Here is a 23,935-nt window from a genome sequence, read left to right as displayed (position 1 = left end):
AGAAAGTTACCATGAGAAATATAAACTATAATGGTTAAGGTCTTTAAGAGTATGAATTTGTTTCAACAAATTATGTAGACCCAAATACTATGCTCTTAACCCAGGGCTGACAGGCCCAAATAATCCAGTTTGTTCAAAATATAACCTCATCGTCATTAACAAATGAGTCACATAACAACATCGTGGACTGTTTTGCAATCTTTATTTTACATATCAAAAACTATGAAATGACAAAAAGAAAATAGTAAGTAATAATAAGTCTTTGATGGGCGTTTGTGATACTGATTTGACATCAGTGTTCTCAGAAAAATAATAAGGTTACACTTGCAACTATCTCTGAATAGTGGCCCGACCTCCTACTCACCTACAGAATGTCAAAATCTTTTCTACATGATCATTTTGGGAAACATATTCCTAGATATCCTGCTTCGTGAGAAAAAATGTGTAAAAATCCACAAATAGGACAACATTCACAAGAAAATAAACCTTTTTTCAATTAACAAGGCACACAGTGTCTTAAGATCAAGTTTTCTTTTCATGCTACATTAAGCCGATCACTCCAAATGTCTGCGTCAAGGTCAAAATAAAACAGTAAGAACTTTTTTTCAAATCTGGGTCAGGAAGATTTATCAGTAAATGTAGGAAGAATGGACCACGTGGTCTCAGTTCCGACCGCAGCGGCCCAGGTTCGAGTCTGACTTGTGATCGGCCCTTTGCTGCATGTTGTCCCCCTGCTCTCTCTCCAGATTTCTCTCTAACTGTTTCTCTCATCTTCCAAAAAAAACAAAAAAATGTGGGGAAAAATGTATAAACTTTATAACCAATGCCCCATTCATCCCTGAGGACATTTCCATGCAGTTTGTGCTTGTGTAGACGGTCACTCAGGTGAGGTAGGGCCAACCTCCGTCTTCACTGCATCCACTAGAAAACTGAGCTCATTGCACAAAGTCTCGTGGCGGTAGGCCATGCGGATTTGTGCCACGTTTGTTCGCCGAATGTCGTTGCCGTCTGGTCCATCCTGTAGGTAGTTGGATCCAATGAAGTGTTTCTTCTCCTGTGTAATCAAGTAATAAAATGTGGATTACAGAGTGCAGTGGGAGCCTTTTTTATACACAATAGTGTAGTAGAATTGTTTACCTTTCTCTCAGTGGACAAGCTATCCAAATATTTGGTCAGCTTACAGAATGACTGAATATTCTTTTCTCTATATAATATATATATTACATTATAATACCCATGGGCACAGTGTAATGTCCTCTCTGTCATCTGACCAGCAATTTACTCATTACAGGTACATTGTGTAGGAATTACTCCGTTGCGGTTGTATATCAGAAGCAACTCAATCGTATTTTTCATGCTGCATTCACGTGAAATTGGGCAGACGGCAGACGGACGACAGCCGCTGCATGTAACGGCATAAACAAGCCTCTATGTAAACAAGTGGTCCGTCAGCACGAGGCAAAACAATACACGTGACAATATGTTGTCATGGCGATGTCGTATTGTTTACCTGACCCACGTTTTACTGGCTTTCTCTGGACTTCTGTGACTAAAATGACATCTGGTTTGTTAGCGACGGCCGTCTGCCCGACTGCAGGTGAATGCAGCATCAGTGTAACGCTCCATTCCTCCTCACTGCGTTACCGCGGTGACTTTTCACAGACGCCACCTCGACCTGAGCCGACAGCTCCGGTGTCTCCGCTGAGTTTCCGTGGTTTCCTACCGTCACGCTGCCACTGAAGGTAAAAACATGGAGACACCACATGGCAGCAGCACCGAGCTTACCCGCTCCATGGAGATATGAATGATATGAACGGCTCATTCAGAGCTGAAAGGAACACTTCAGTTTGTTGATGGGGGGATTATTGATGAATGAAAAACATACTTTTGAACCAAATAATCGATTTTCGTGAATAGATAACAGGATGCGTTACACAATGTCCCTTTAAGGTGATGGATTTACAGCATATACAGTAAGTGGCCTGTAGCTTAACCAACAAACCTGAATGGTCCAGTTGTCAGTTGAAACATTGGATTTTTCTAGTGCAAGTTTTAAAAAGCTAGTCTCACCAAACTCTACAGGGCATGGAGAGAGGTGTAACAGGAAATGTGTGGGCAGAATTGTTTATCGTCACTCCCCTGAAATCTACAGTTATGCAACTGATGGAGCAAAAGTATTCCACTGTACTGTACCTGGTGGGACAGTCCACTCTGCAGCACACTGTTCCTGGCTATCTCACACAAATCACAGGTGCTCAGCTTCCACAGCTGGCCTGCGATGGCGTACTCCTCCATCAGAGCCTCCTGAAAAGGGTTCAGAGAAACATTCATGATGAGATGGAACCAACACATTATGGGCTGTGATTTTGGAATCTGGTATCAAATGAGTTTCACTGAGAGAACAGACGTTTTTTAGCTAAAGTTATTTCACCATGAGTGAGTTTCTGTTACCTTGGTGTAGTGGAACTGCATGGGGTCGTCAGTAGACAGCGACACACACAGGCCTTTCTGTAGGAATTCTCGTAGCGGGTTCTTGGAGTACTGCAGGAACAGGCTGTTGTTGCTCAGTGGGGACATGGCGATCGGGACCTGGGCCAGGTAGTACAGGTACTGTAGCACTGGACTCTGGGGAGGTGGAGGGGATAACACGGCAGAAATATGAGTATTGCTATATGTATATATATATATTACCTACCTTAGGCAACAGAACACATTCAGGAGAACAGTGTAGTAGATACATCAGATCATGGAAATAAGGCACAGCTGCAGGAATTCATAGAGCAGAGTCCTATGTCCTAAGTTTGTCTTGGCTGAAGTGCCTGAGTGAGGATGAAGGCTTGAACCTGAAATTCTTGTTCTGTGTGGAGGTAGGCTTTAGAGTTGTTTGTGCCTTTTGTCATCTGTATCTTCAAGCAGAAACTGCATTAGTTGTGACATGACAGAGCACTGCTCGCTTCTCAGCTTGAGCGTATTTTAAAAACAAAACTAGTCATGCTATCAGCTTCTGTTGTGTATAATCAAACCCTGGTAATGAGGTGAATTGCACCTTTTTGAGGTTGAGTCCGTGGGAGATGTTGTCGGCTGTGAGGAAGGCAGTGACCAGGTGGGTGATGGAGCCAGCCTCACCACAGTGGGGACGAAACTGGAAAGTGTTCAGTCCTCGTTCCCTGGGGGTCGGACAGAAATGAAGGATTTCATGAGACTCATTTCTTTTAAAGGTACATTGTGTAGAAATTACTCCCAGTCCCATCAATCGTATTTCTCATGCTGCATTCATGTGAAATTGGGCAGACAGCCGCTGCATGTAACGGCATAAACAAGCCTCTATGTAAACAAGTGGTCCGTCAGCACGAGGCAAAACAATACACGTGACAATATGTTGTCATGGCGATGTCGTATTGTTTACCTGACCCACGTTTTACCGGCTTTCTCTGGACTTCTGTGACTAAAATGACATCTGGTTTGTTACCGACGGCCGTCTGCCCGACTGCAGGTGAATGCAGCATCAGTGTAACGCTCCATTCCTCCTCACTGCGTTACCACGGTGACTTTTCACAGACGCCACCTCGACCTGAGCCGACAGCTCCGGTGTCTCCGCTGAGTTTCCGTGGTTTCCTACCTTTCCTACCTTCCTTACCCGCTCCATGTATATATGAATGATATGAACGGCAAATTCAGAGCTTACTGGAACACTTCAGTTTGTTGATGGGGGTGATTACTGATTAATGAAAAACACAGTTTTGAACGAAATAATCGATTTTCGTAAATAGACAACAGGAGAAGTTACACAATGTCCCTTTAAGCTATTCCTGTTCACAAAGAGTCAGCAAAAGTTACTGTGCTTTTAAACTTTTTTTAAACCTTGTAACTCGTTTGGCTGGCTGCTATTTATTTATTCAAATATGTGAGGGCACTTGACTCCAAGACTTCTATTGTTCCTTATGGGGACAATAAAAGTCTATTCTATTTTATTACACTGTTGCCAAATGTATTGTTTGACAGATATCTCTCCATCGGCCTTTATGGCCCACACTTTTTACTGATACATTGATCATTGATTTTTTTTTTGCACCTCAGCAAAAAACTTTTCTGCTATTTATTTTAAGTTTTATTAAAAGTGCAATAGATGTGCAGGTGTGAACCCATCATGCATTCCCCCACACAGATGTTTCATGCACGGACATGTAGGACTTACTTGCGCAGGTTGTTTAGCACCATGATGTTGGCATACATGTAGAAGAGGTAGTAGGTGTAGGGGGGGTTGTCGTCTGTGATCCACGCCTCAGGCTTTGGGCTTTTGTAAGAGAACATGTGGTCACTGTGTTTGGATTCATCGTCCACACTGTCAAACCCTGTCACCTTCAGAACAACACAGAGAGAGAATATCAGCATATTTGCAAAACAAATGTTACACAACTATCTATATGTTTCAACATCATTGCACCATGCAGTTTGCAAGATGCAGCTTCAGTTTGTCTTCTACTGTTAATACATTCTACCATGTTTCCCCTTTGTTACAAATTTAACTAATCATATAGATACTTACATATTTTAAGAAAACATGCAAAGCTTTGTGCTTCTGTGGGTTGACTGTCGCCTCGAAGAGGGGGAGGAAAATGTTCTCCAGCATCTTGGCAAAGTGTGGCACTAATTTCTTTGACCTGAAAATGTCACTGCAAGAAAAGAGGAATCAAATCAACTCATCTACCCACAATAGTTTAGTATTGGTTTAGTGAGTAATGTTATTTGAGTGCATGTTGAATGAAACCCTTGCTTTCTTCTCAGTTCAAGAGTTGTGGCAACACTGACATTAGAATTAATCTACTCAAGATTTAGTGACAGGAAAATGGAACAACTGGGGTTTTATCACTTCATGTTTAAAAGAGGAAACAACATAACACTGTTTATGTTCATGGGCATGGCTATATCATAGTTGTACAGTTGGGACCATGTTCCTTTTTCAAATGCCTTTTTTTTTTGCCACTGCTTCTCATGAACCAGTCTGCCATCCACTACCCCCATTAAGCTGGCCTGTCTTTCCTCCCACCAGAAGCTGCCTTCATCAACTCTTGTTAACATTTCTATGTTTTTGCATATTCTGTGTTATAAACTGTTTTCTTGTCTGTATACAACATCTATTGCATGTCTGCCCATCCTGGGTGAGGGATCCCTCCTCTGTCTCTTGGGAGTTTTTCCTCAGTGGATGTGAGGGTCTGAGGTCAGAGGATGTTGTTATGATGCTGTGTAAAGACCTTTGAGACAAACTGTTTGTAGAAATGGAACAAACAGACCCAGTCTCTTTTGTGTTACTAGGAGCGTGTTTGTCTGATTGTTAGAAATCCCTCTTTGTGGTCTCATAGTTGCCATCCGAAGGCACTGCACTTACTAGATCCTGGGGACTTGGATCATCCATCTCATGTTGGGTGAGTGGACCTTGTGCTGGATGAACCAGGTTGCTAGATTCTCCCACTCGCTGGTCGAGCGGCCGTAAATGGACAGTCGAGGCTCAGCGTGCTGGTATTTACTGTCCTCCAGTTCCTTAGCGACCTCCTGAAAAACAACAGACCACAGGAAGTCTAGGGTGTTTCCTGATAGAGCAGAAGTAAATGTTTGCAATCACTCACTGGACAGATAACATGTGTCAAGTTTGTACCGCTTTAAATACCAACAAACAAGTGCACTGTCATCTGCACAGAAACATCACAGTATAGACACGAAGGGAGGAGGAAGAGATTCTATTTGAAATAGAATACATGAAAGACAACAAGCAAAAAAGCCTGTTCTGCTTCTTTTGCAACAGTGTACACAGTGTACACTACACACCTGCTGGGCCCTCTCAAAAGACTGCAAGTGTTGTTGGATGGGATGACTAAGCTTTGCAAGACAATAGTGGATTGTTACACAGCCTGCACCGGACACAGATCTTTGCCGCTCCAGACATAATGTCAGTAAAGCTCTCCACTTTTTTATTACTTGGCCCCACACATAAATCAACCCCTGTTTTTAGTTAGTAAGAACTGTCATTATCTTTATTGAACTGTCATTATCTTTATCTGTTGCACTTTGGCCTTGGTGTCTCCCACCCTCTCTGTTTCCACAGATCCACGAGAGCTCCATCTCTCTGCACCAACCGCTGCCTGCATCGCCCCCCTTCCTCCCTTCCCAACGCTGTTTAACCGGCCTGCCCTCCCTTCTCATGAACCAGTCTGTCATCAGGTACTCCCTTGAAGCTGGCCTGCTCTATCTGCCGTTCCTTCCACCAGAAGCTGCCTCCATCAGCTCTTGTTAACATTTCTATGTTTTCCATATTCTGTGTTATAAACTGTTTTCTTGTCTATAACAACACGTCTGCCTGTCCTGGGTGAGGGATCCCTCCTCTGTTGCTCACCCTGAGGTTTCTCAATTTTTCCCTGTTAAAAGGGTTTCTGGGAATTTTTCCTTAGTGGATGTGAGGGTCAAAGGGCAGAGGCTTTGAGACAAACTGTTTATAAAAATGGGCTATACAAATCAAATTGAGAGACAGAGACTTGGTGCCCCCTTTTCTGTTTACTGAATCAAAACCTTTGGTTTTGTATTGACAGTCAATGTTGCACTGCACTGAGGTCCATTTACTGCAGTGTTTTTCAACCTTGGGGTCGGGACCCTACGAGGGGTCGCTTGGAATTCAAATGGGGTCGCCTGAAATGACTAAATATTAATATAATTAAATATAAAAATATTTTTTAAACTCATTATTACTCTTTTTGAAATTATGATTAAAAACGCCACACACAATCTTAAACAACTGTATTCTATACTTTCACTTTCTCGAATATAAATCGAGTTCAAATAAAATGCAGCATATAAAAATATCTGAGCTGGCGCATCTTGATTGACGCGGTCGCTAGAAATTTGTGATGTCAAAATGGGGTCACGAGCCAAAAAAGGTTGGGAACCACTGCTTTACTGCTTTATCTTGCTCTGCCCAATTTCAGCACAAGCAGATATGATATTGTTCCATACTACACCTTGACGAGCCGTGCAAAGTATTCTCCTTTGATGTAGTTGTCTGTTTTCAAATAAATCTCTCGCAGCTCGCTGGCTCCCACTGGGTTGTATTTGGAGTTGAACTTGTCAAACCGGTGAAATGTTTGTCTTCCCTAGGAGAGAGATGCATGAGAGAGGGTGAATCTTATGCACAGATGATCACATTCTCATTCCAGGAAATGTCAATTGCTTGTTTTCATATTACATGTTTACAAGATGTGGCATGAAACACAGACAATGATTATGCAACACCAAATGAAATGCATGAGCATCCGTACTTGTAAGTGAAACATGCTGTAAAAGTCATAGTGATTATGTCTGATGTATTTGCCTCAAGGATCTTGTCTTTATAATAAGTAAGTTCTTACAGCGTGCACATCCAACGAGTCGACGGTCAGATCGTAAGGGTCCATGTGAAGGTTGTCGAAGACTTCTTTGAGAGTGATCTTCTGACTGCCTTTCTCCAAAACCACCCGGTCTGCCTCTGTCTGGTACGAGGTCTTTATAAATTTCAGCAGATGCTTCTGGTTCATGCAGGCAGCAGCGTGTATATGTGTGTCCACCTGTGTTTGACAGAAAAGAAACAGATTTTATTGGAGGAGTTAAAGTAAGTACATAAACTTAGTTCATTTTGAGTGAAGCCAAGAAATTAGGAAAAACATCTGTAGTCAAACAGCCACTCAGTCCAAGTGCTCAGACTGAGGAAGGATTGGAACAGAAGACTTAAAGGTGTACAGAAATGGCCGTTTGTCCTGTTTGTCGCGCCGAGTTGTCACGAGCTGCAACACGAGTTTACCCGAGTGAGGAAAACGAATTTGATTGGTCGTTATTGAGCGGGCGGGATATTCAAAGCTTGGGGCGAGACCGAGCTCCGTGTGTGTGTGTTGTCTCAGACATTGAATGACGGATTACGGATCCAATATCAGTGGCTGATGAATCGTGTACAGGCTGACGTATAATCCGTGCGCCTGCATTATCCAATGTGAAAAAAAAATACACACTTTCATCCCGGATTTACTCAAAAATAGAATTTTGCACAAAGTTTGGCCTACAACGTCTGAAAGATGAGTTATTACATTAATTTTATGATCCAGAGTGGGCTCAAATTCAATTTTCTTTTCTGTACACCTTTAACCAAGACAAACTTTCTAGCTACAGTCATCTGCTTATAGGCTTTCTTCTACCTTATCTGTTGGAGCCGAGTGCAAGGTGCTATGTGCCTGCTCTGTACACTCATACGCTATGTGTGTATCTTCACCTCTGTGTTTTCAGTGAATTTTCCCTCCAAATCATGTTTTAAGACATTTACAGAACAATAATAACCCTCTGCACTCTCTCCCAGAAGCATGTGTGTTACATGAGTGGAGTGTAATGTTTTGACCCCAACCATTCAGACTAGGCTTGGAGTAGGAAAGGACAATAGAGCATTTTTTTTTATTACTGTCTGTTTCTAATCTAATTGACATTTACATATTCATTACATGAAAGTTATTTGCATGAAAATAGAAGAGAAGGGAGAATCTCTCTCTATAGTGATCACTGTAAGTTAGTTGATATGTAGCTAGATGCTAAAAACGGACCTTTCTGACGTTGTAGAAGTCTCTGTGTGGAACACCTTTCAGCTCTTTCAGCTCAGCCATTTCATTCATCATCTCATGCAGGTAGAACTTAGAGGCCAAGAAGTTCAGCCGTCTGTGGCAGTAGGTCTTCCTGTGAGGGAACACGACAGATTGGCAAAAAATAGCAGATGCATCATACTTAGGAACTACTTTCTGGGCCCACTATGGTGACTTTCACTATCCTCTACGCATACTGTAGATGTAACAAATTCACTACAGGTGAAAAGGGTAACCATTTTAAATAACAGAAATCACCATGAAACTTCCCAAGTTTATCACTTACATTAAGATCAAATATTTTTTGTATTGCAAGTTTGGTCAAATTTTATGTTTAAATATGTAAATGAGGCAATAGCTGATGAAATATGCGCTAATGTGCATACATTTCCAGAACTGAAATCTGAAAAATGGATAAAGCCCCTTTCAAAATTCTTGTTTTATTTTGTTGACATATTAGAGTCAGAAGTTTTTACAGAGGGGATTTTGGATATCTCTTTTTATCACTTTGTAAATGAGAAAATACTGTCACCAGCCCTAAAATCCAATTTTGCCATGTTTTTAGGAATATAATGTTGTATAAATCAGGCTTTGAATGATATATCAACAATCCCCTCTGTAAAAACCTTCAGAATATAGGCAGGAATAAAACTGGAAGGTTTGGTGTCTGTACGTGCTGCTGAAGTGGAGATTTCAGGCTCAGAGTCTGAGGAAAAACTAATTTTGAGAAAACAGCCTTTAAAGACTTGTACTGTAAAATTCCATAGATTGTTTATGTAAATCATACTTTTACAATTTGTTGCTGACAAAAAGGAAATGACAATTTTTGGAGCCTACATCATTGTTCAGGAGAGAGAGAGCTTTACAATGATACCGGACATGACATGGGTCAGACAACAAGCACAGCACAGTATGTCACAGTAGCATGTTGGTGAATTTAGGAGAAATCTACCAACAAAAGAGACAAAATTAAGTAAAATAACCTCCTTAATGTGGATGTTCTACCATTTCTATTGACTTTTCTGAGAGAATAGATGAAAAATAGCCCAAAATCTCAAAATTGATCAGTGCATGAAAAAACAGTGTTATTGCCTGTAGTGTCTCGCCGTAAAATTAAAAAACTGTGTAAAATGTACATTTGTTCTGCTGTAAATAGATTATTCAAGACATTTGTGCACTCACGTTGGGCCGTCAGCGATCATAGCAAGGACATGACTCAGGTCTATGGCGAAGGTCTCCAGGTCGGGGTAAGGGAGGCCGTGGGGTTTGTTCTCTTTCAGGGCTTCTGCACTGTCATAAACATGAACTATGCCGTCCATCATCTGCAGCTCGTAGTTCAGGTTCTCAGGAATACCCTCTAAGGTGTATGGGTCCTCCCCTTCATGGGGGCAAGGCCAGATGTCTACAGGCAATGAGAGTAAATAATCAGAATAATCACAGAGAATGCTTAACATGCCATACAAGACCTGATGTTGTTCTTGAAAGGACTCCTAATCTTTTGTTGACATATTTGTTCCTGGAGAAAGACGATGCTGCGTTCCAGGCAGGCTTTTGAAATCGTAAATTACAGCTTCAAGTCACAACTTACGACTTTGTAGCGTTTCAGGCAACCCACTCGTGTTTTTCCGACCTGTTTTACCGGTGAAAGTCACTATAACGGCCACTCGTAACTTCCGACCGGTGAACTCGTACCAGATCGAACTGGTACCACTTCACGGTCGGAAAAATACGAGTTTCCTTGAACGCACCATAACAGTCCTCGTCGCTACGTCACCACATTCACGGCGTTCCTTGGCTGCACACACAGCCCTGCATGCCGTTCTCTCTCCTCATTGGATAAAAACTGTAGGATACGATAAATGTTTTCTCTTCGGCTCAGAGCAGAGCAGAGTGACTGACAGACCCGTGTTTCAGTCCAAACACTCTATGTAAGTGATTGCTGTCGGAAGATATAACTATTTAAGACTTATATTAACACAAATATATCACTCACTTCTGCTTTAATTTAACTGTGAAATGATAAATGGTCATTTTTTTCTATACTGACCGATTTGTCGTAATAAAATTAGAACTTACAATTTAGCATACAACTTTATGAATCAAATACAAATGATCACTTTGTTATTAACTGTTGCAAGAAGTATTAACTAAACTAAATTATCTAAACACAGTAAGTGTGTTGGTTAGATGTTAGCAGTGTATAGATTCACTCTTCTAAGAGAACGTGTCCTTCTCTGTTCTTTGTGGCTGTTTGCTGGTTTGTACTCAGCAGAAGCCTCTGGAAGCCTGTCTCTATCTGCAGTCAGAAATAGTGTGACTGACCTTGGCCCCTGATACATGAAGAGAGGTATCAAAAATAGTCATAGGGAACAGTTGATAGACATTTAGCGTCATCATTACCAACTACAAACTAAAGGAGAAGTCATGCAAATCAAACAAATGTTGCAGTACTTTTTATCATTTTTATCTACTGTGTCAAACTTTGGTTCGCTACCCAGCAAATTATATATCAACACAGGGCACTCTCAACATTTCTGCAAGGAAATGTTCTAGTGTTGTTTGTTGTAGTGCTGTAGTGTAGTTTTCTTCCTGCAATCCTGCTCTGGACACTTTTGAACTGCCTGTAACTACGGGAGTTATAGGTATTTAACCAGTCTCTTTTATTGTAGATGCTTGTCTGTGTCTGCTCTCGGTCTGAATAGTTTGTTTAAACATGGATGTGCCAAATAAACCTCCTCCAGGTTTTAGTTCCTTAAATAAAGGTGGAATGTGGCGCTGGAGAAACGGCTACAGACCAGCATGCCAGTACATGCCCTCTGATTAGGCATGTATAAGTAAAGAGTATAAAGAGAATCTGCAGTGTAGTATTTACATGAGTATTTTCTCCTACCTGGCAAGATCTCATCCTCCTCCCGCCACTTTTCATTTTCAGCGCTGCGGAGGAATTGGGCTATGGTCCTTGGGAAGCGGTGGTAAGCCAGCCTGGAATACTTCTCTCTGATGAACAGTGCAGTGAAGAGACTCTTGGCTGCCTGCTCATAATCCTCCACTGTGATCTGGAAATGTCATAGAAACATTTTCATTCTCAACTTTACAAGTCTTTGTAGTTTTCTTCTCCAAGTAATCATCTTTTTTAGAATAGTCAGAGAGCGTGATGCCTCTCCTCTAGCCTGTTCATGGTGCATGCAAAAACTCAAAATCTTACCAAGAATATTTGTCTTATTTCTCAAAACAATCCCATTATACTTAAAGGGACAACGAGGAGTTTTGGAAAAGCGAAGCGTTTTCACACTACATTTATGAGCCTCCGCGCGCACCGTAAAATTCTTTTGACCGGCGCAAGACAGACTCATGTTTTCATTCATCAAGAATTAAAGTCAGAGGTTCAAAGAGGTTCACATACCGTCGTAGTTCCGACCATAAACGGCGATTCAGCTGCGTTATTCTCATGACTCGTTGCGAAACCGAAAGTAAAAAACGCTGGTCGGCTCGACCAGCATTTCCGCCACCACTAATAATAACAAAATAACGATAGAGACAGAACGATATATTTATCGAAAATGGGCCCATTAACAAGTGTGGGTAGCGGAGATTCATCCACATTAACGTGAGACTTTTTTATAACCGAATAGAAACTCCTCGTTGTCCCTTTAAATTAAGAATCATCACATTAAAAAGTAGCTTGTTTTTAGACACTTTTAACTTATTTCAAGCATATTTTCACTTGAATTAAGTAGAAAAATCTGATAGTTTTTCTTTCTTATTACAAGCTCAAAAAACTTGCTTTCACTGGCAGATTTTTCTATTTATTTCAAATAAAAACTAGTTTGAAACAAGTGAAAATGATCTAAAAACAAGTTAATTAGTTTAGTGAAAAGAGTTTAGTTTTGACTAGAAATTAGACATTTTGACAAGAAATAAGACAAATATTCTTGGAAAGATTTTGAGTTTTTGCAGTGTTTACCCCTGCACAGTAGTCCCCGCTGATGGTAACTCTCTGAAAATCGGGGAAGCTCTCTGGGAGATGAGGCTCAGGTGTGGTAGGGGAGAGCACTGGGGAAACCCCACACATGGCCCAGTCAACACCCATGGGTATCTGTAAAGATACTGACTGTGAACGCTTCAGCTTGAAACTCTTCTTCCTGATGAGACACAAGACAGGTTGAATGTTATTCTCTTTACTCTCTCTGCTCTCAAACGAAATATCGCATATCTGTCCAAGATCCAGTGCAAACACTCCAGAGTCTAATCTGTTGTTTGGAGAAGAAAACAATACAATACAATACAATACAAAAACATTTCTATTTCTTACTTCTTAGCAGACTCCTGAGAGTGCTGTTCAGCCAGCTCCTTCTGCAGGGCTCTCTCCCTGTCCTCGTGCAGACCGATGGGACAGTCCTCCGGCACGGTGAACAGTGCCATGGCATCCTTGGTGTCTTCCTCCCTCAGTGCTGAGGCATAAACCTTCTCTGCTATGAGCCGTACCCTCTCGTCCACTTCGCTCATTGAGATTCTTGGGAAAAGCCGCGGCATATCTGTGAGAGTTAGGAAAGATTTGGCTTTTTGTGAGTTGTTACTTTATCGTGATTGCTTATGCCCATGGAATGCACAGACAGACAGAATAATTCCCAAACAAATTTCAAGTTTCATTTTTCAGAGCCATTGAGGGTCTTTTCATTCATAACTTGGGGAAAAATGGTAAGCTCTTACAGCCTTTGGCTTTCTTTTAATTTATCTATGCAAGGTTTTGTGTACAAACGAGTGTTCCCACTCATCAGCATTATATTCATTCGTCAGGTGCTTGTGATTTGTTTGTTCGTGCTTTTTATTCTAATTTTTTTTCTTTTATAAACATGATATCTCCTTCATTGGTCTGTTCTGTGAGAAAAGATGGAGTCACCTAATTATAGCCGGTGAACTTAACCTTCCTCTTGTGTTAGGGTCAGCAGTGACCCGTTATTTGGTTTTTAATGCATAAAAGTACCACATAAATTTGTTTATTGCATTAAGGCTTTTTGACTTTATCTATATTTAAACAAAATAAAAAAAATCACAAAGTTCTTAAATGCTCTGGTCATAACGATAAGAACAATAATAAGAGTTAAAACTGAAATCATGTGCAAAACCAGTCTTTTCATGGATAAGGAAGACTAACAACATAACCAAGAGATAAGAAACAAATGGGATGATAACATTTCTAGTGTGTTCTAAGACTCGGTCAAAACCGACTCTAACACAAGAGATGGAAGCAGAAAGCTGACAAGAGGAAGGTTAAAAGCTAATTGCAGTTGGTTGGAGGCCACCTTGGGACTGCAAATGGACATGTTGTTGCTTTGTGATACTGTGAAGTTGTGGTAACTAGATAACCAGTTCTTCACAGCAGTTGCTATCCGACTGAACTGATGTGGTTTTATGTTGTGATTGTGGGCTGGACTTCAGTTTACAGTGATAACAGTTTTTATGTGGTTTTGGAATCTGACAACTTGCTAACACGTTATATTTCATCTTGTAAACGTGATATATATGGCAGCACTCGAAGAAGAAATAATATTATCTTAGGGTAGCCACGAATATAAATAACAGAAAGATAAATATGAGAATATGAGGCCTGCAAATTTGAGTTTGCGGTCGTGTGTGTGTATGAGGTGTTGGGTTTGGGGTGAGTGGGAGTGTGTGTGGGGGATGAACTTGGCACGTTTTGCAAAGTGTCATCTGAACTCACATCAGTAAACATGTCTTGAGTGGCTGACTTGTGTTTCACTGCTGGCCATGTTTTCTGCCAGTGTGTCAGGCACGTTAGAGTAAACACAGTCAACTGAGTTCCCAGTAATCCTGGGCAGTGTGACCTCTCCACCCCCCAGGGGGACACCGGGTTGCCCTCACACAGCTTGAGGAATGGTATCAACACAGAGAAAACCAAAAACATGACGGGATCTTTTTTTCCACAGTCTGTTATTTGGCTGTTGCTACATGGCTAATTATAGTCAGGTTATAGTTTGGTTGCAGTATAACATCATGAAAATCCAATCCTACTGTATGTAACAGATGACTCAATGTATCTGCATTAAGGACTGACATAGGGAGGCTTTATTTTTAGGGGCTAAGTTGACAGTTGATATTGTTGGTTATCACTCTTGCTGTGTTTTTCCCATAATGTTTTAAGTTGTTCAAAACTACTTCTCTTTACAATTTGATTTATTTGTCAGTGGTTTTGCAAAATGTGCATAAAATCATCATTAAAGGGTCCGCGCAGCAGTATTTGTCCATATAATGGTTGTCAATGGATACCAACTTTCTTCGTCCAAAAAGACACACCAAAAAACATCCAAATACCTCCATACTGCTCGTGTGTAATGTCCCTCTTGTATTGAAGCCCCAACATGAGAAATTGTTCCGCCAGTCAATGCAAATCACGCGAGATTTGCACTGACACAGGAAGAGCAGTGAACCGAGACACTGGGAGCTTCCGCTACAAACAAGCTTAAAATATAGACTTATTTAATTTTTTTCAGAACAATTTCTCATGTCGTGGCTTCAATACAAGACGGACATTACATACGAGCAGCATGGAGGTATTTGGATGTTTTTTGGTGTGTCTTTTTGGACGAAGAAAGTTGGTATCCATTGACAACCATTACAGTATATGGACAAATACTGCTGCACGGACCCCCCCGTAACTCAGAGAAGGAACGGAGGACTCTGAAAATTCTCACAGCTCTTAGTTGACATGAGAGTGAGTAGATAATGAGTGAAATTTGAATTTTGGGTGATGTATCACTTTAAGTACAAATGTATACACAGTAAATTGGCAATAACATAACATTCCTGCAGATATGTAGCCTGATAGTTCACAGGATCCGATTTGTTTATATTTCACTCTAAATGGAAAGTTGTTATCTTTGTTGTTAGAAGGCTGGTATGAGTTCTCAAGACCGTTTGGTGGGAACGTCGTCATATTTATTTGTATTGACCTGATTCCCTCACATACCAATGAGAGGAAACCTATTTTTAAACTTTAAACCCTGTGAATTCATACGTCGATCAGACCAGATGAAGGACACTAGCGTTGGTTTTTAAATAGCTCTTCCTGCTTGCTGAATCTCCTTTCTGTGAAAACTACTGTTGCTATCCAACATCCTATCAATAGTGGTGAAGTCTGTCTGTCCCTTCTGACCAGCATGTCATCACTGCTACTAATAATATCAATGTTGCAGTCAGTATAGGCCAGTTCCAGCATCAGTCCCTGTGGTGGTTGAGTCAACAGGCAGAAGACAGATTGTGCAGTATCATCCAGTATCACATAGCAGAGTGGTTTTACATCTAACTCTATCTATCTGAAAAGTGAAAAGTGATAGCGGCACTTTCACAGATGACACCATTAACACTTGACCTCACATGGGCACAGCATGCTGTCTGTCCCTTGGCTGCTACATTTCGGAAGCTGTCATTCCAAACAAGCCTGTCAGTACATGTACAACCTCAACTGGAACAGCTGAGCGTCCTGGAGGATGACCTTGACCTACATGTCCCATCTATAGAAAACCTGACCTACATTAAGCAGTCTGGGAATGCTGGGAAAGTATTTCAACATATCTAATAAATCCAATTAATATGCTGATGAAAGAAAAATACCTTCTATGTAGCTTTACATTTCACACATTTACCTCAGGAATTCACAATCCTCACTTTTAATAATAATTCCACACATGTTTTCCTTGTGCCATTTCGGTGTACTAAACGTTGATTCAGAAAGTGTATTTTCCATCAGATCCTTCCACCTTAGTGCTTGAATGTTAATTGTCTCTACACTGAATCCCAGTGTAACTACACAGTTTTATAATCACGGAGCCAGCTCCATCTGTCTCTTACCTTCTGTGATGTGAGCCATGATTGTCTCTCTCAGTCTCTGCCTGTTGAATCAAGTGTTTCAGCTTTCATGTGTTTGCTTCTGTCTCTTCTAGACTCTCTAGTTAATAGTTTTGGCTCCACTTTTTTTCATATGTCTGCCACTCGATGTTGAGTCTTACTTGGTAAGTGTAGCTGAAAGCTCTTGATGCGGTCAGGAATGTCCGTTGCTCTGGTGTCTTTATCTGTCTTGTATATGCGATGCGCCTCTGCTGTGTTTTCACTCTGACTGCCACAGTCCAGCTCGCTCTGCTGTTTATGTGGTCTGCTGCCTGTATGTATAATGCAGCTGCTAGTTGTTGCTGTCTTGAGTGTCCCTCTCTATCTCTATTTTAGGGTGTTGAGAGTGTCATGGCAACAGGGGCTGCTAATCCAAGCTGGTATGTCACAACTGGCCGCTAACATGAAATGCTATGGCAAGGTACTGTACATGTGGAATGTGGCTTTAACTACTGACCTAAAAAAACACATTTACTAAATGTTAACTATTTCTTTTATAAGACTGTTATTTGGGTGTCTAGTTTGCAAGAATTAAAATATTTACCATAGCTCATAGTTCCTAATAGAGGTGTATTCAGTTACAGCTGCTGTGTTTCCTGCACAACAATATGAAATCCATTTAAAGTTGTTTTGTAATGGTGTTATTTCATGTTCACATGTGCATGGCACAAAGCAGGGATAGGGAGTGTATTATTCTGAACTCTTCTTCTATCCTCCATGATTAAGTTCCTCCATCATGACTGGAACTGAAACCAGACCGTCTTCCACAGAATGGTATTTGTAAAGCTCTGAGGGAAGTGCTAACCACAACTCTCACCCTCCCACAGTAGTGCCGATCCTTTAGCTACAGAGTTTGGCTTGGTTAAGTCAGTATGAATGGTGCAAAATCATTGTCAAGAAGACTGGTCCAGGCTTTTACGTCTAGTGGATTAATGCAGAAACCTTGGGTTTGGAGTGTTGTATAGCTCAGTGGATAGAACAGGCACCCCATATACAGAGGCTATAGACCTCGCTGCAGCTGCCCCAGTTCAATTCCACCGGTGGCCCTTTGCTGCGTGTCATTCCCCCTCTCTCTGTCTTCCCATTTCCTGTCTCTCTGTACTATCAATTAAAGGCATAAAAGCCAAAAACAAAGATACCTTTGGTTTCATTACAGGCCTACTCATTTAGAAGCTAAAACTTGTGTGACTCTTACGTGCAAATGGCTGCAGAGTGCAGACTATAGTATACCACTTTGATCTGGACTGGAACATGGCACTGTGCAGTCATTGTAGCTCCTCGTGATATGTTACCAATAGATGACTCTCTCAGCATTTAGCACCATTACAAGCCAGTGTAACAAGAATGTTATATAGTTTAATACTTGCCCCGTACTATTCATAGTGCTGGAATTGTGTCTCTTTGATTTACCAATTGTGTCAGCAGATATGAAAGGGGCTGTGGCATACACTTAAATTTGAATAAGTGGAAGTTGGAGTTGTGCTTGTATTATTTTATTGACATCGTTAGTACTGTATGTTGTTCTACACGAATGTAGCTCAGGTGTCACTCACCTTTCCCAAGGCATGGTGTAGACTGCTGCTTACAGAGGGGGATGTCCCTTCTCCTCATTTTGATCTTTGTTCACCTAGAAGACACACAGCTTCAGTCAGTACAGTATTTAGAGTTGGATTGCACCAACAGACGTCAACCATGTGCAGAGTGATACCTGATAGCCAGCATCTTTTCTAGTATGGACAGGTTGCCTGGGCATAGAGCTGACAACACACACGCACGCACGCACGCACGCACGCACACACACACACTAGGGGTTGCACAGACTAGTCGACTAATCGACTAATCCGGTCAATTTTCAAAATAAAATAAATGATGATTAAGTTTGTCCGTCTATAGGCTAAATATTTGTCAGTTGCGTCTGCACACAAGACACACATCCATACATACAGCGCTAGAGACAGACCTGTGTGTGTGGAAAACCGAGTAGCTACAGACGGGTCGAGGTTTGACCGGCGCGGAGAGAGAGAGCAGGAGAAACTGCTGCCTGCGAGACGCCCGTGAGGACGCGCACAGCGCTTCCGCGGCCAGTGTGTCCAGGCTGCCGGCAATTAAAAAAATAAAATAAAACTCCGCTCATATCGACAGCTTTACGTCGCGCACAACAACAACAACCAACAACAGCAACAACCAACCAGGAAAAACAAAAACTGTGAGTGAAACTGTGAGTGAGCAGGACTGTGATGGTGACGAGGCCTGTAGTCATTTTCCTCCCTAATTGTTTAACGGACAGTAGCTACAGTATTTATCTTTTGCACTTGTAGGCTACAAAAAAACAAACTGATTTACAGCTTGTTGTTTATAAAGCTGCTGTTCTGTGGACTCATTTCTGTGCATGAGCGTCTGTCAGTGAAAAGCTACAGATTGTTGCAAAGCTTTTCCCTCCTCCTGTGATTTATGATGGGAAAAATATGAATGACGTCATCAGCGACTAGTCGACGTCGACTCGACTTTCATAACATTAAAGTCTACTTTAAAAAATCTGAAGTCGTGCAACCCCTAACACACACACACACACACACACACACACACACACACACACACACACACACACACACACACACACACACACACACACACACACACACACACACACACACTCACATCTACACCTAAGGATGAATTAGAGTCTCCAATCAACCCACTGGTCATGTGTTTGGACTGTGGGAGAACCTACACACACATTGGGAGAACATGCAAACTAGTGGGGCAGAACACAACCAAGTGATTTTCAAATAACAGATTTATTTCATGCAGGTAGGAAGTGTAAGTGAGATTATTTTGTGATGCTATGCTGCAGAGTAAAGTTGCCACAATGCTAGTATGCAAAACTTGCACATATATTCTCTGATTCTGATTGATACTAGAATTTTTATAGAAAATCCTAGATGAAAACCTTTTTTTAGACCGACCTAATATGAAGTCGATCAGATAAGTCCCTATGAGGTGTTGGTTTAACTGTGAGGTCTAAATTGCAACAGGGCCAAAATGACACATTCAAACCAAACAAATGATCAACAGGTTCTATGTACATTCACCCACTACATCCACTGACTACAAAGTGATCCCAATGCAGGGGTCATTTAGGGGTCAGGCCAGAGACGCCAAATTTGTTTTAAAGTTGGTCTAGGAGCACACAATGCTCTATCATCTGCACTGCAGAGGAGAGCAAGAGGAGCACAGAGGTACTGTCTGAACCCATGGAAAACAGAAGTTCATTTCATGGTCAATAATTCTGAGAGGTAAACTAGAAAGAACAAGATTATGAGTAGACACAGTAGCACAGAGCACTGGCCATTTATTCTTTAAGGCCATGGTTATTGATTGTTAGACCTGCTCTATTTATAATGTGAGTAATGAGAATGCACCTGATGCATTTGATATACAAACCTTGCTGTTGTGTTGTGGATACAAATGTCATTTGTGTGAGGAAGTATACAACACTTGTGAGAGTCACATAGCACAGGCTGGCAGCTGATAAAGAGAGTTTCACAGTAGACGCTATGTTGGTTTTGGAATTTCCTGTTTTCTTGTTACAGATTATCACACGCAAACATTGCAACAGTGAGTCACAGACTAGTACCTCTTTGCTCCACTTAACAGTGTTGAGTGTCAGTGCATTGTCAGCCACAATGTGAATTGTTGTGTATATTTAGATATTCAAATGTTCCTGATGTAAAAGTTTTTCAAGTGGCAGCTGTAGGTGTGGTACTGTGTGAGGGTTTAATACTGGGCTTTAGCCTGTGTTTAAAAGTCCCTTATGAGATGAGGATGTTGTAGCCATACCAAGCCACAGACATGTAATGTAAACATGAATGTACAGTAGTTGATGAGAACACAGACAACACAAGTCGTCTTGAATACTTTGAGCAGTCCTTTTACAGTATATAAAACACAGTCTCTGGTCAGTTTTGATGTGAACAAGTGAACTTTTCTTTAAAAGGCACGTTGAGGCTTGTTGCATTTTTGGTGAAACACTGCAATGGAATGTATTGTGGCAGGGACATATACAATATAAAATGTGTTTTAATCTGAGTTGAAGTAAGTGTACAAGTGTTGTCAGTATTTACATTTGTTATTAGAGTTTATCTTTTATTCAACATGTAAACATGCATTAAAATGCATTTGATTTTATTTCTACTGCAGTTGTACTTATGTTTTAGTACATTTGAACTGGTTTATAGGTGTAAAGTTTGCACAACAATATGTTTCTATCAGAGAATCTAGTTTTTGTCTGCTGCCTCTTTATGCTACTGTCAAAGCTGGAAGGAATCTATTTGAAAGCCATGCCACTGACGTGGCTATGCCTATGGCCCTATGGCTAACCCATGCAGATATATGCACGTTGACCCATGCAAATGGTCCAAATCCACTCTGATATCTGATTTTAGAAACAAATGGAATATGCCTCCAGTCTGATGAGAGCCAAAGAGGCTGTTCTTCTTCTTTTGCAAGTATTTTAAGTGACTCCCTAAGCAAAATAAAAGCCAAATTGATTTTTCCAAAACAAAACTTTTACAATAAACAGCCATGAGCAGAAACCATAGTCTAAAAGTAAAAACAGCTGGTAGGAAATGATGGTATTTTATAAATGTAATTGATGTACTCCATTAGAAATGTGACGGTGGCTGCATGTGTCTTCTCTTGTCTTCTCTTGTGTGTGATCATGGCCATATGAGAGAGACTGGAGACACTTCAGCACCTTCTAAAGTACTCTGTGGGAGTTGCTGCTACACTGTCAACAGGTTTTTCATGAGACTTAACATGGGTGTAGTCGAGTGCCTTTTGTTCTATGTGCACCGTACTAGCCAAAAAAATAATGTCCAACACCATTAGGGTGTGTCAATGCAAACAACTTTATCAAAGGCTGAAATGCCTTCAAGGGGTTTTGCAGGATATGACAAAACAAACGTGTGACCCAGGCTTTCTAGGATGATGAGGAAAGGTGTACTGTTCTGTTTAAAGCAAACAAAAGCACAAACGATCCTCTGGAAAGGGGATTTATGCAAGAAGATGTCAACCGTCACTGAACTTGGCCAGGTTGTGCAATCAGCTGTGGCAGAGGTTACAACAACACATGAATGCAAAGAATGTAGCATAGGCTACACATAATTTGGTCCAATATGTATTTACTTGAAAGGAGCCAAGAGGGTCACACTCTGTGTCAGAAAAATGAACACTGGGACAAACAAAAACACATCTAGATTTTCCTACAACAAAAATATTCTCATAGCTCAAGGGACGATTATTGTCATGTTAACAGAACAGATAAGAATAAGCATTTTCTCCCAAATTATGGTAGGATAGATACTTTAAATCAAGTTAATGTTGTACTACCATTTTTTTTTTGCTGCCACAGGTATTACATGAGCTTAATCCAGCAGTTCTATGCCATGAACAAGTAGAAAGGGGTGAAATATTTAGACGATCTGAAGAGAAACATGAGTGAACATTTCTGTCAACAAGTACCACCGTGCAATAAAAGAACAAAAACCAGCAAGAGTGGTGTAAAGGATAATGCCAGCCTGACTATAAATAGAGGTGCGCAAGAAGATAGGAGTAAAAAACACACAAAGCTATGTGTACTTACTGTTTGCAGGATGGTGCACAATGTTAACACTCTTGGGACTGTAGCTTCCCTTATAAGGTGTCACGGGACAGAAGACGAGTTGTGTCAGAGCAGACACTTGTAGAGTCAGTGCAGACACTTTACTCTTGCACTGCCAGCCTGAACAAGTCCAAACACTACAGACTTTGAATGCATGAAGTCCGAGAGCTCACAGGGAGTTTCAGGAAGTGATTTGCATCAGTGCCGCTCAGATTAGTAGAGGAAGTGCTGAAGGAAGCTTCACATTTTCAAGAGCATACTGTACAAACTATGGCATTTGTCCACCACGCCCCTCTATGTTTATGTGCAGTACAATGTTCATGTAAAATCTTGCTGTCACTTTTGTGTGTGATGGAGCAAAAAAAGTCTATAAAGACATGTCTGGTTGTATTCTCAGATAAATAGTATTGTTTTTATCCAAATTTAAGATGTACCATTAATTGTCTGTGTTGTCAAAAGCCCTCGGAGAGAGATTTGTGGATGTTTACCTTCCCTTTTGTGCTGCTATGACCCAAGTCAGGTTCTGGTTGTCTCTTGAGGGGTTGCATGTGGAAGGGGCTCTGAATTGAATTGGAAATAGCCTTTTAAGCAATGTGTTGTGGTAAATCTGTCTTATCGATGGATGCCGATTAACCTCAATCAAAGACCTATTTCTGTGTACTACTGTACCTGTATCCTGTACAAGCTGGAGCTGAGGTGGTTTCCCGGTGGTGTGGTTTGTCTTGCAGCACCACCATCTGGACAGAGAAGGAAAATCCCTTTTCATCAGTGAAGTCCCTTTCACCACATAGCTGGAGTAGGATTCTGATTCTATAGCATTAATATTCAACTTTGCCATTTCTTTGATCAATATCATATCATTTTCTATGATGTTTCTACAATGTTTTTATAATATGAATAAATATAAATTTCAGTAATTTTATTAGTTGAGTACTGGTTGTAGTTTTCGAAAAACAGGTAAAGTCACAATATTCCCTGCCCTCTGTAAACACACAACATGTGGTGAACCATGTGGGCCTTCAATAGGACCATGGGACCAGGACCACATAAACAATCAAACAAAGCTATCAAAACAATACCCGGAGCCCTATGGAAGTTCAACATATTAAATGTGACTCATGTGCCAACGGTTGGCACATGAGTCAGTATGAATCTCTGGGCAACAAATTTAAATTCACTCTCATTGAGCCCAGCACAGATAACAACCAGCAACTTGAGCCCATGAAGCAGCAAACAAAGACATTCTGCTTCCTCGTGGCAGATGAAACAAACATGTAGAGTTTATTCATCTATTTACAGAAACATCTTTTTTTCATTTTTTTTTAAACTCTTTATTTATTTTGCTTTTTTTTGTTTTACATAAACAAGAGTCATTGCACAACAATGCAATTCACCAAAATGATAGAAGATGAAGAAAAAGAAAAAAAAACCAAAAAAAAACAGAGTAAAGTAAAAAGTAAAAAAGTAACAAGTGGGTTTGGGGCACACCCCTCTGGTTGCAGCTTTCATCCCTGTCCATTATGTCTGCTGCATATTAGATTCTTCTTTTTTCATATACACAAACCATTTCTGCCACCTTTGGTCCAAGGTCCCTGCTTTCATTCTGAGACAGTAAGTCAGTCTTTCCATCAAGTAAATCTCCTCAACAATATCCAGCCACTGCCCTGGACTTGGAGGGTCACTTTTCAACCAGTTTCTTGTTATGGCCTTCTTACATGCCATGGTC

General features: G+C 40.9%; 1 protein-coding gene across 3 annotated transcripts; it reads right to left on the bottom strand.

The window, feature by feature from the left end:
• Positions 1–318: 318 nt before the first annotated feature.
• Positions 319–22,339, bottom strand: LOC310987818 (AMP deaminase 3-like). 3 transcript variants are annotated; one of them, XM_083974252.1, is made up of 16 exons: positions 22,192–22,339; positions 18,101–18,174; positions 12,955–13,177; positions 12,607–12,784; positions 11,533–11,698; positions 9,825–10,044; positions 8,607–8,736; positions 7,395–7,589; positions 7,008–7,139; positions 5,387–5,550; positions 4,547–4,673; positions 4,196–4,359; positions 3,047–3,167; positions 2,452–2,625; positions 2,194–2,304; positions 319–1,054 (listed from the first exon to the last, which is right to left on the bottom strand). In XM_083974252.1, the coding sequence occupies exons 2-16, from the start codon at positions 18,156–18,158 to the stop codon at positions 878–880; spliced, it is 2,340 nt and encodes a 779-aa protein (XP_083830378.1). In that variant the 5' UTR covers positions 18,159–18,174; positions 22,192–22,339; the 3' UTR covers positions 319–877. The 3 variants fall into 3 exon arrangements, with proteins under 3 accessions (XP_083830378.1, XP_083830379.1, XP_083830380.1); XM_083974253.1 differs by lacking the exons at positions 18,101–18,174; positions 22,192–22,339 and adding an exon at positions 16,512–16,824; XM_083974254.1 differs by lacking the exons at positions 18,101–18,174; positions 22,192–22,339 and adding an exon at positions 16,670–16,824.
• Positions 22,340–23,935: the final 1,596 nt, after the last annotated feature.

This window comes from Trachurus trachurus (assembly GCF_905171665.1).
Source record: "Trachurus trachurus genome assembly, chromosome: 6".
In the NCBI taxonomy this organism is placed as follows: domain Eukaryota; kingdom Metazoa; phylum Chordata; class Actinopteri; order Carangiformes; family Carangidae; genus Trachurus; species Trachurus trachurus.
Note: the sequence above shows the minus strand (reverse complement) of the source record. Positions and strands in the feature narration are given on the sequence as shown.

What these genes read in the sequence shown, in the direction of transcription:
- LOC310987818 (XM_083974252.1), bottom strand. Translation starts at nt 18,158, where the DNA reads ATGAGGAGAAGGGACATCCCCCTCTGTAAGCAGCAGTCTACACCATGC. An exon ending in ACTTCTACAACGTCAGAAAG is followed by an intron (nt 7,590 to 8,606) that starts GTCCGTTTTTAG and finishes TGTCAAACACAG; the next exon opens with GTGGACACACATATACACGC. An exon ending in ACGGACTCAACCTCAAAAAG is followed by an intron (nt 2,626 to 3,046) that starts GTGCAATTCACC and finishes CCACCTCCCCAG; the next exon opens with AGTCCAGTGCTACAGTACCT.